The sequence below is a fragment of the Gopherus evgoodei genome, chromosome 3 (assembly GCF_007399415.2).
Source record: "Gopherus evgoodei ecotype Sinaloan lineage chromosome 3, rGopEvg1_v1.p, whole genome shotgun sequence".
Classification (NCBI taxonomy): domain Eukaryota; kingdom Metazoa; phylum Chordata; order Testudines; family Testudinidae; genus Gopherus; species Gopherus evgoodei.
In genome coordinates, this window is record NC_044324.1 from 126,083,972 (window position 1) to 126,096,597 (window position 12,626).

The window sequence follows — 12,626 nt, forward strand, 5'->3', positions numbered from 1 at the left end:
ATCTTAAAAACCTCCAGTGATAGGGATCCCACAACTTCCCTTGGAAGCCTATTCCAGAGCTTAAACTACCCTTATAGCTTGAAAGTTTTCCTAATATCTAACCCAAATCTCTTTTGCAGCAAATTAAGCCCATTACTTCTTCTAGCCTCGGTGGATGTGGAGAACAATGGATCACTGCCCTCTTTATAACAATTTTTTATATATTTGAAGAGTTCTCTCTCTACTCAGCCTTCTCTTTTTTCTAAACTAAACATGCCCCATCTTTTTAACCTTTCCTCTTAGGTTGTTTTCTAAATCTTTTATCATGTTTATTGCTTTCCTCTGGACTCTCTCTCCAATTTGACCAGATCTTTCTTGAAGTGTGGTGCTCAAAACGGAACACAGTACTCCAGCCGAGGCCTCATCAGTGCCAAGTAGAATGGAACAATTACCTCCAGTGTTTTACATACAACATTCCCATTAATACATTCCAGAATGACATTTGCTTTTTTCACAACTGCATCATGCTGTCCACTTATATTCAATCTGAGATCCACTATAACCCCAGATCCTTTTCAGAAGTTTTATCGCCCAGTTATTCCCAATTTTTAATCTGTGCACTTGGATTTTCCTCTGAAGTGTAGAATTCTGCATTTCTCTTTATTGAATCTCATCTTATTGATTACAGACCAGTTCTCCAATTCATCAAGCTCATTTGGAATTGTAGTCCTGTCCTCCAGAGAGCTTGCGACCCCTCCCACCTTGATGTGATCTGGAAATTTTATAATTTGACTCTCCACTCCTCCTTCCAAGTTAATGAAAATATTGTATAGTACTGGACTCAGGACTGACCCCATACAGGACCACACTTGAAATGTCTTTCTGGTGTGAGGGGAAAAAATTAATAACTACTCTTTGATTTTATTTTTTCAACCAACTATGCACTCACTGTATAGTAATTTCATCTAGACCACATTACCCTAGTTTGCTTATGAGATGGTCATGTGGGACTGTGTCAAAAGTCTTACTAAAGTTCAGATATATCAAGTATACTGCTTCCCTAGGCCAGTAACCCTGTCAAAGGAGGAAATAAGATTGGTTTGAAATGAATTGTTCTTGACAAATCCATGTTGGTTATTGCTTGTCACCCTATTATCCTCTAGAAGCCTACAAATTGATTGCTTAATAGTTTGTTCAAGTATCTTTCCATATATTAAAGTTAGGCTGACTTGTCTATAATTTCCCAGGTCCTCCTTCTCCCACTTTTTAAACATACATACTCTCTTTGCCTTTCTCCAGCCCTCTGAGACCTCACTCAACCTCTAAGAGTTCTCAATAGTTCCAAGATTGCTTGGGCTCTTCCTTAAGTACCCAAGGATAATGTCACCAGGCTCCGCTAACTTGAATACATCTAACGTATCTAAATATTCTTTAACCTGTTCTTACCCTCTTCTGGCATGTTGCTTCCTCCTTGTTGTTAATATTAATTGTGTTAATCATTTCAATGAAGACTGAAAAATAATAGGCATTAAATACTTCAGCCTTTTTTGTGTCATCTGTTAACTCTCTTACCCTGCTAACTATTGGACTTACACTCTCCTTTGTCTTTCTTTTGCTCTTACGGTTTTCTAGAACTCATTTTGCCCCCATATGCTTGTGCTATTCTTTCGTACTCATCCTTCGCAATATGTTCTTCTTTCCACTTTTTGTATTATTGCTTTCTGATTTTAGATAGTTAAAGAGCTGTTGGTACAGTCATTCTAGATTCTTACTGTTCTTCCTCTCTCCTCCTCATCTGCATAGATTACTGTTGTGTCTGTAATACTGTCTATGACGAACTGCCAGCTCTCCTGAACATCTTTTTCCCTTCGCTTTCCTTCCCACAGTATCTTACCTACCAATTCCGTATGTTTCTTGACATCTGCTTTTGTGAAGTCCCTCATTCTTATGATGACAGAGTCTTAACTGGAAGAAGTTTCCCAGTTTCATTCAGCTATGCAAAACTATTATTCTAGAGTCTTACTTCTCCCTAAAATACAAAGCAAAACAGAACCTGATTGGAAAACTAAAAATACTTACTTCCTGGTTATGCAGGCAAGTTTCTGTCTCTTCCGGAAGCAGGGCTGTAGCAACAAACAAGCCTTCTTCAACTCCATCTAGCCAAGAAGAGGTGGCTGCGACGCTGTCATATAGCTTCTGCTCCACGTGCAGGCTTTCCTTCTCTGCTCCTCCAGCCTGAGTGAAAGGAGCCAAAGTGATAGGAATGTTTGTCAGTTCATACTCTCTCCATACAGGGAAGCCTCATATACCTTACTAATGTCCAGTGGTTCTCTAGTGTTCAGGGAGGCCAGCTCACTGCCAGGGGGAACTAGAGGAGTGTTCACTTTGTACAGCAGCTCTGCATAAAATTAGATTTAAAAACAAACAATGTCACTGTACCTGAGATGAAACATCTTCAAAGGCCTGGTTCAAACCAACCAGTATAGATTCAAATGACGATTTATCTTGTGCCTTTCCTTCCCCTTTATACAAGAGTAGGCCAGACATCAGTCTGTTTGGTCTGTTGTAAAGCTGTTAGGAGAGAAGTATTGGTTAGAGTATTTCTGATGTACACTGGATCTCTCAAACGAAAACATAGATACTACTACTGGCTGAGGAGCCGCTACACTATTAAATAAGTCACACACATACCACTGTTATAAATTCGTATTGTATAAAAGCTGCTCACACTGGAGGGTCACAGCATGTATGGACAGTTTAGCTGAGTTAGACTTAGCAATGAGATATGAATATCGAGAGATGCTGAAGTAGTAATACGTTGGAAAGCTACAGTTACTACACCATTCTGGAACAGAGCACTAAACCAGTGCCTAACAAGAGAAAAAGTACAGTATAACACTATCCAATGGCTGGGAGCTGAAGCTAGACAAATTCTTCTCTACCTTGCATAGGCACTGACTGTGGGGGTGTGCCAGGGCTGGAACACCCATGGAAAAAAATAGTGGGTGGTCAGTTTTGTTTTTTTTTAAATTAATCAGGACAAATGAGAGGCCAATGAGGATCGCTGACTATATTTATATTGTACCATATTTTTAAATACAAAACCACCTACATTTACACATAAGGCCCAATCCAGCTTCCATTAGCATCCATGAGAAAGTTTTCACTGGGTTTTATGTAAACTGAGTCAAGCCCAGAGTGAGTCTACATAAACATGCACATTCATCACTGTTGTTCTCATTCTTTACTCATTCTCTGTTTGATGCACACCCTTGCCGCATTTCACTTTAAACTGGGCTACAAGCTCTTTCACACAGAGCCAGGCTCTTGTCATATGTACATAGGAAGGCCCCAGTCCTAAGTGGGGCCTCTGGGCACTACTAAAATACAAATAAACTAATAATAATTATTAGTTTTAATCTCAGCCAGACCCTTGGATAGCTGACAAATGGTTCTGCTTACATCTAAAGTGAAGGTTATCTGCGATCCACGCAAATCTTGAACCATTTATCTCTTGCAGTAAAACCTCATGAGTGAAATCCTGGCCTCATTGAGGTCTGGGATTAATAATACTTCCAATTCTGGTTAATTTGTAAAATTTTACAAAAATCATGTTTTATGCTCCTTGAACTGACTATTTTTATATACATGTATTCTACATAAGGCATATTCTGTGAATAAACTGTACTTTGTGTGCTCAACTACATGCTTTTCATACCAGAGTGTACAGAGTCATTAAAAATAGCTACCGGCTGTGCCTCTTCCTGTTCCAAAGCATTCTGCAGCAGTCTCTGTTTGGTGCTGAATTCCTGGTACAAGCTTTCCCATTTCATTTTCATTTGATCTTCAGCTGATGGACTCTCACCTTCCAAGCCTAACTCCTGAGATAACACATCAGGCTTCTCCCTGTGACAAAAAAATATAAATTAAGCTCAAACCATACAGGAAGTATTGTAATTAAACGTGTTTCTTGCCCCTTTCAATTTTGATTTTTTCACATAATTCAATATTGAAATAAAGGCCTTTAAAAAAAAAAGCATTTACTTGTACTTTCAGGCAGTAATATGGATACATTTAGAACAGAAGTAAATACTCAGATATAACCAGACAAGTCCAACTCTTATGAACTGTATGGAGCTGAAAATACTCATATAAGCTAATAGAAATACACATACAACCCCCAAATTGATGAAAAATACATTACATTCAAATTTAAAATCTGAATCAGTTTTTATTTCAAAGAATGAAAAGTTGTTATTTAAATTACTAGTTATTAATTTGAATCATCTCTCTCCCTCTCTCTCTCTCTCTACTTTTCCCCCATATGTATCCTGCATTACTTCTCCTCATGTCAGACATGTTATCTGAACCTTGGTGAATAAAAGGTTAAGTTCAACTTTCCCCCTTCTTTTATAACCAAGTTCAGGAGTATGGCTGTGAATGGGGCTATTTGGAAAACAACTGTTCCACAACTATTACAGGATTGGCTTGAATCCCAAACTTGGGAGATTTTCAATTTATTTTAAATTATTATACTTCCTTGTTGTAAACACTAACCCCTGAGGAAGACAAACTGCTGAGAGTAACTGACCTCCTCTGCTGAGACATTTCACATGCACTGGTTTTGATGTAAAAATCCCTAATATTGAGCATCAAAACTTTTGCTCCACAATCCTATGAGCCACCTTTATGCCTCCCAGATTCTGGCATATTGCAGGAGCCAATGTTATTTAAGCAGCTCTGAGAGCTGTTCTAATTTATGGCATCCTACCTGCCCCACCCCCAGGGCTGTTAATGGCCAGCTTTGCAGCCAATGGAAATCCAGGACTCTCCACGTTCCCCAGCCCCATCCCTGCATACTCCCATGCCATGGCTTGCGGGAATCCTCAAGCAGGCTGTATATGTCTTCTTCAGTTATTGCCAGGGAGAATTCTCCCCCAGCCTGAACCAACGATTGGCGTAAATGGTCCAGAGTGAGGGTGAGAAGCTCACGCTAAAGCTCAAAATTTAAGAAAACACTGGGAGCCAAAGATAAAAGTCTTAATTAACTTAATGCAGAGAAAATAAGTTATAGACACTTCAACTGTTAACAAGATTATGCTTTCAGATCACAATGGTCTAGGATAGTATTATTAGGAGCCCCAGTCATGGAAAAAGGCCCCATTGTGCTAGGCTCCGTACAAACACAAACAGAATAAAAATTAGAGAACACAATGTGGAAGAAACAGACAGAAGCAAGGAAGCCAAAGTATGAAGGCTTAAGGATCCCTGCTGAAAAAAAATGTATCAAAGCTCACCTAGCTTGACGGCCATCTGGAGCAGAATGTTGGTTTAAGATTTCTTCTCCACGGCTTGCTACTAAACGAAGCAGGTTCTTCTGCTCTGCCAGCTCTTGTTCCAGCTCCTAACAGAGAACAAAGGCAGCTATGTTAATAGGTTTTTTTTTTCTGGTCATAAATTCATGTGTATACTATGCATGTTTTCACCTCTCTTAACCATCAGAATTGGACAGCCATCAAAATAAATCCTCAGGAGATGTGTATAGATGCTCACAGACCTTCCCAGAATGATATTGACGTCCAAAGCCTTCCCCTCATTGTTATTAAGGTGAGTAATCTCAAAAAAACAATATGCTATTTATGACTCAGTCATGCCAAACTATGACACCACAAGGGTGCATGTATCTATTGCCTCCATCAAAACAGCAGTGGAGCACTTCAGAACCCTAATGAATGTATCCTTACAACACCTCTGTGAAGTAAGGTAAGTATCCTCCTCAATGTACAGATGGGGAACTGAGGGACAGTGAGATTAAGTGACCTGCCCAAGTTTACACAGGAAATAATGGGCAGAGCCAGAAACAGAAAACAGATTTCCTGGGTCCCCATTCAGTGCCATAACCACAAGGTCATCTTTAATCTGGTCTGGCTGGCTCTATCAGACCTTTGATGGGGAGCATAATCTCTTTAGTGTTCCAGGTATGCAGGATAATGCAGCATGCTAGCACAAAGCTGTTAGGCCCTTATTCAGAAAGTATTAAGGCACATAATTAATTAATTTGCTGTACTGGGGCCTTAGATCCTGTGGTGCTATAGAAAACCCTACAACTGATAGTGCAACATGGCTCCCTCTCAGTAGCTAGGTAGCTTGGCTGGCTTGTGAGAAGAGGAGGTGGAAACATGGCCCCATACCCACCCTTTTGTCAGTGCACGAAAAGTACAAAGTACTAACTTTCTGTTGCTGGAGGTTGCTCTGTTGCTGCTGGGAACGGGCTGTTCGTGCTTGTACCAGCCATTCTTGGACACTGGGACTGTGTGAGGATACCAGGTCCAATTCACACTCATCCTTGTCTTGTAAAGCTCCCTGCTTTGATTAAGAAGAAAAGAAACAATCACTTTATATAACAGGGACCTTTTATGTTACAATGAAATGTGAGACACTGGCTTGCTCAGTCCATATTAATGCGGTATAGTGCCTTTCAACTCTAAGTTGCTGGTTCACATAACTTCAAGTCACAGCTGAGCTAAATTTATTAGTTTGTTGGCCTGTATCAGGCAGGTCTCCATAAAAGAAACCAAGCAAACACCTCCACCACAACTGGCATCTTGCTAGCAGAATCAGAGGAACAGGACTGGCATAGACTCTCTTACATGAGGTCCCTTCAGTTCAGAGAAAAGGCACATTAACAAGACAACAATGAAAAGGGTTGTAGTTAGAACGGGGCAAATAATTGATCTTTCAGTTCAGCCAGCAAGCCAAAATATTATTTTCATTCAGAAAATGTTTAGAATTTGTCAGCAAACTGGAAAAATTCAGTCAGATTCAGAAAAGTGAGAGAGCATCTTTCCTTTTAATCTTTAGCTAGTGATGAGGGAACTGGCCAGGCATGTGGGAGACCCAGCTGTGAATCTCCACTCTGGAGCAGGGATTTGAATTCAGATCTGCCCCCTGAGCAGCCTCACCTCCAGGCTATCCTGGGGTGAGTTACTATCAATCTCATCTACGGAAGATACCCCACTTTGTATATATATTTAAGCAAAGACTTAAACTGAGGCACCCTCTTCTACTGTGCAAGTACCCCAACCACCAAGCTATTAGATATTCTGGAACAGGCTACTCACTCTCTCCTGTTCTGCTTTGTATAACTACTTAACTATTCATTGGGCCAGAGAACACAAGAGAACAAAGCTCTCACCTGAGAGGGAGGAGATGTGAATTTAAATCTCCCCTCTGAATCAGGCAGAGAGAAGATTTGAATCCACACCTCTTAGCACCAGGTGACTCCCTTAATCACCAAGTTATAGCCTCTTTCTCTCTCTCTGATCCAATTATAATCAATATATAGAGTGGAACAACTTCAGCAGAAGAGTTTGTGAGTAGTATAGCTCAGTGGTTAGGCAGCTCACCTGGGCTAGGGAAGCACTGAGTTTAAGTGTTGCTCCAAAGTGGAGATTTAAACCTGCATCTTCCAGCTAAGTGCACTAATCACTGGCTAAAGGTGACACAAGCATAGTTTTCTGAGACTGGCCCTGAAAAATGTTTCCCAGATTAAACTAACTGGGTCAAATTCATGAATCATTTTGGGTCAATTAGAACTGCATTTTTTAATTGAATAAACTACTAGTCTGAAAAATTTCACCCAGCTCCAGTTGCAGTTGCCCTTTGCATTCATTCTGTGAATGTTATTCCACGGATAAACTGCAGATCACTTTCCTCAGGGCTGCTAATCCAGTACCTCACTCAAACATTCCATCTGTTTTTTAAAAGTGAAGACCTCCGCTAATTGATCCCTGGCCTAAAATGCCTACCAGCCTTAAAAGTTCCAGCTGACAATGATGGGAATTAGTTGATTGTTTCCATCAGCTTACTGATTATTTACAAATGAGAGAATGCTGGTTGTCATTCTGGCCTACACACTAAGCCCCAAAAGTAATAATTATATTTGAATCAGTTTATCTGTGGTAGATAAAAAGATAAATACAAAAGATAGAGTGTTGATTATCAGAGACAAAGAGAGATAAAGAGATGGACAGACAGCAATTTTAAGAAAACTGATTCCCATTCACCCTCTCTAATTGTATATAATAGATCCTTTCTTTTCAAATAAATTATTAGACAAATTTTTTGTATAAACAACCCTCAAAGAGAAAACAAAGCCCTCAATTGTACAGATGATATTTTGTTTGATCCAGCCACCTTTCCATAATCCTTGCCCCCTAAAATACTCAATGAAATCCACATCCATTGTACATTCAGAAGTGCTGATCAGCAATAGCAGAAGAATGTATTTAAATGCAGGGATTTAAGCACAAATTTTCTTCTCCAGCATTTTACAGACATGAACTTATATGGTTCTGGAATTTTGGGTTTTTGTGGTTGTCTGGGTATATTCAAAGTTAGCACCTTTTAAATATCTGGATACAGAAGTACCAGGCTATCATGGAACACTTTCTCCTGTTGTTTTTCTGTACTGATTCCAAAATATATTGTTTGCTTTGAAAGCCTAAGAATTGCACTGCTTACAGAGCTATAAGAAATTAAAAAAAAAAATACAAACAAAGACAACTGGGAAAGAATCTAATAGTCACTGAATTTGTAGGAAACTAGGGACAAATTCTGCCCTCAGAGGGGCACAGACAGCTCCCACTGATTTCACTGGGAGCCAAATATGTGCAGTCAATGGTAAATTTAGGCCTCTGCTTGATTTTTAAAAAGCTTCATGAAAGTTGCCAATAACACTTGAGTAACAACACTGAAATTGTGGTTAGTGGGCTTTTAACCTTAACTGAACTATACACATTTGGGAACTTTCTGAGGAATAAAATGTTTTTCAGTCTTTGATTGCATTAGAAAAAGGTGCTCAGCCTTTCTAAAAATCAAGTCATTTATTTAGATGCTGATTTATGGACATAGGAGCCTAAATTTAGACATCACTTTTAAAAATTCTGGCCATTATCGTCACCATTTTCCTCATCTTTGCCCCTCTGCATCACCATTCCTGGTTGCAAGCCCATGATTTAGGGAGGGCTAGAATGGATTGGGCCTAGGATGGGAGATGGGAAGAGGATCTGACCTGTAAACATTTAATTGAATGTCTCTGGCTTACAGGTCTTTGCTTCCTTCCTACCCCTAGCCTCTGGTTTCCTCGCCCCTCCTGTTCAGTCCCTTCTAAACCTTTCCATTGAACACCTCCTTTTCCCAGCCTCATTTAAGAACTTGTTTCTGCTTCTTTTTCTGACTCCTTGGCTTCCATGCACTCATAGAATCCCTACTTCCTGCTCAGTGAGAGGGGAAGGAGCAGAATGAGGCTGGGACGTAGACTCAGGGACTGGGGAAAAAACAGAGAGAGGGGATGATATGGCTCACCATATAAGAAGTGGATGAAGGGGCCAGAAAGTGTGATCAGGGAGAAGTGGAGAAATTGGGCAGTGGAATGAGGATGGGCTGCAGGGAAAATTGGTTAGCTGGAGTAAGGCAAGTGTGTATTATGTCCCTACTATTGTTTGCACTGGTCATTGACTTTGCCATGAGCACAATAACCACAGAAGGCAATTGAGAAATTTTATGGACAAATGATGGAATACAATTGGATGACCTCATAAAAGAAAAGACACATCTTTTAGAAGAAACAGCAAAGCAAGTTGGTTTGTTCACCCACAAAGGGAAGATAAAATATATGGCTATCAATGTCCCCCAAATAACCATTTGAATGGACAAAGAAACACTAGAAGTAGTAAGTACTTTAATCTTTCTAGGGAGTCTGATGGTGATACCAAACTTGATGTCAAGTAACAAATATCAAAAGCAGCAAACAATTTTCATACAACTGAAAAGATTTGGAGAAGTTACACAATTGGCACTGACAGAAAATGACACATTTTTAACTCTAGCATCATGTCAGTCCTCCTTTATGGAGCAGAGTCATGGAAATCTACAACAGAAACTGATAAGATCAACTCATTCATGCCTATGGACGATATTCAGAGTTCATTGGAAAGAGTTTCTTACAATATCAGAGAGTCTAAGTAGAGTAAACCAATCTAAAGCATCAAACATGGCAAGATGATGGTGACTGCCATATTTAGGACACATTTTAAGTATGCCACCACCATGACTTCCATGGGAAGTGATAATATGGACATTATCTGGACAGAGAAAAAGGGGGCAATCTAGAGAAATATTAAGCAGAACAACAGAGAAAGAAGTATATCCATCAACATGATACTCAAAAAGGATGAAGAGACCAGCAAAAGACCTAAATAAAAGGCAGAAAGTGGTGGATGCCCTGTGCATCGGAGGGTGCGGGAAAATAAAGAAAGAATTTTGTCTGCAAAGTAGTTTGTGCTCATCAAAGTAGTTTAACTTCTCCAGCATATTAGAGAGCAAACTATTAGGATAGGTACAGGCACAGAGCAAGAGTGTTTTGCAGCAGTTTATATGCTGGGTTACATTTGCAGCAGGGGTGTGGGGGAAGTGAAGCACCTCAGAGGGCACAATGCTCCGTGGGTCTCCTTGAGGAACAGGGGTAAAGTGGTTGCTGTAATATTACTTGGGACAGAACAACATGCATTCCATTCATTCCTATCCAGCTCTATTGTCTGGTATAGGTTGAGGAAAGACCTCCTTCTTACCCCTCTCTGCGGCAGTCTTGTACCCAAGAGCAGTGACCTAGAGAATATGCAGGTTCAGGAGAGAATAATAAGCCTGTGATTTTATTTTTGCATTTTCATCTGATGAGAGCAATAATGGCCTTGGCATATAACATCTCCTCAGGATCAGTGATCAGCTGAGGTTAATGTCCCTCCACTGTAGGTCAGGCCATCACGTCCTCTGATCATTAATCCACAGGAAATGCCCTATGCCTTGGTCACCTAATCAAGGAAATCATTGTAAGATGAGAATCATGAATTTAAGAGAAATAGAAGTTCAGACTAGGAAATTATTATAAGAATGGGTCATTTACTAAAATATCCTTCACTGATCTGATGTTACACAGCTTCCTCTATCTTCTTATGTTCATGACTTGCAACTGAAGTCCTAAAAGCTAGAATAGCTGCTTACATGGATATATAAACTTCCAAGAACATGTTCTTTAAATAAAATGGAAGTGTTGCATTTATGTGACATTTTGGGGTAAGCGGATGATTTAAGTCCAATAATAACTTTAAATTATAACAAAATTATCTTAATATTAGCAAAGTAGCCAAAAATTCTGTAAATAAGCTTACAATAAAACTGGGGTTCATTTATCTTATCGTATTTAAAAACCCATCATGCAAGAAATCAAGTTTTGATACCTATTAATATCTTTGCATTTTGCCAGTGATTTTATATGACATATATGAGACAATATTATACCACAGCACACTGCTGGTAACATTTATTTAATTTGCATAATCATGAGGTTTACTATGCAAAAATAATGCTGAAGGGGTACTTAGGATGAAATGTTTTCTTTTCAGAATAAAAAATTCGCAACACATCTAATACCTAATCTGAACAGCAAAAACATGATATCTGCTTTTTTGAAAAAAACAAAACAAAACGTTTTTTGTTGTTGTTTTTTTGCACTTCTGTAGGCACTAAGACTAAAAATAGTTCCTAGTAACTTTTCAAGCTAAGTGCTCCATAAACTTTAATCTGTATCACAATATAGACATCTTTTGAAGCTTATCATGTATTTGATTTGCACACCAAAGGCTAGAGAAGAAGAAAAAAAAATCCCAGAGCAAGCAAATTCAAAACCAAAAGCAAGTCTGTCATGTTACATGTTAGACTTTCTTGTGTCCTTTCTCTTCTCCGCATGCTAATTTAGCCTGAAGAATAAATAAGATAACTGTTAAAACAAAAGACATTATCTAGTTGCATTAGGTACAGTCATACTGCTTGGAGTAACATCCTAAACCAATATTCAGATTAAATCTATCAATTTTTGTTCCCCATTTCTTCAAGGGAGAGAATACCTTATCTAGATGGATGATACTTGTTACTGATTGCAACATTTAACATATGTTCCATTATTCTGTTGATGATTTGGTTCTTGTATGCCCACAATGCATTATATGGAAAAAAGTAAGTACAGTACCTGCCCCAGAGAGCTTACAATCTACAACAGACAAAAGACTGGGGACAAGGGTTCAGTAAATTTGGGCCAACTAATCAAATAGTATATTATTCCTGTCTAGTAACGATACCGAGATAATATTAGCTTAGTTAATTATGAAATCAACGATCTGTGTTATATCATGCAAATATTAAGCTACAGCTAATTCTGTATATGTTTTACCATCCTGCTATTTGTTGTTTTAATATGTGTAACTTATATTATAATGGTAAAACATTTCTGAACTCCCTCTCCCAATTGTCTGAACCCCCCCTATCTTAATTGTTAAGGGGAAAAATACTGGTCCCTGCAAAGCCAATTACAAAGAGCTGCTTACTTGAATGTTGATTTGTTTGTCATGCAGCACTCTCTGCAGCTCCAGAAGGCTTCCCTTTAAAGTTCTGAGCTTTACGGCCAACAGCTCTGCCTCATCCTTTGTGTGCGCCTTTCCTTCCATGAGCAGGTTCTCATTGTGCACGGAGAGCTCTGACAAGGCCACCACTTTCTGTTCTATTTCCACCAGCATGTTCTGCAGCAGTAAAAG

General features: G+C 39.2%; 1 protein-coding gene across 1 annotated transcript in view; it reads right to left on the bottom strand.

Annotated features, from left to right (window-relative positions):
- The window catches only part of SYNE1 (spectrin repeat containing nuclear envelope protein 1), a 402,501-nt gene that overhangs the window by 123,248 nt on the left and 266,627 nt on the right, over positions 1–12,626 (bottom strand). The window contains exons 96-101 of the mRNA XM_030556596.1: positions 12,420–12,611; positions 6,211–6,345; positions 5,277–5,383; positions 3,729–3,885; positions 2,419–2,550; positions 2,059–2,214 (exon numbers count right to left, since the gene is read on the bottom strand). Coding sequence (XP_030412456.1) covers positions 2,059–2,214; positions 2,419–2,550; positions 3,729–3,885; positions 5,277–5,383; positions 6,211–6,345; positions 12,420–12,611 — 879 coding nt within the window. The remainder of the gene's footprint in view (positions 1–2,058; positions 2,215–2,418; positions 2,551–3,728; positions 3,886–5,276; positions 5,384–6,210; positions 6,346–12,419; positions 12,612–12,626) is intronic.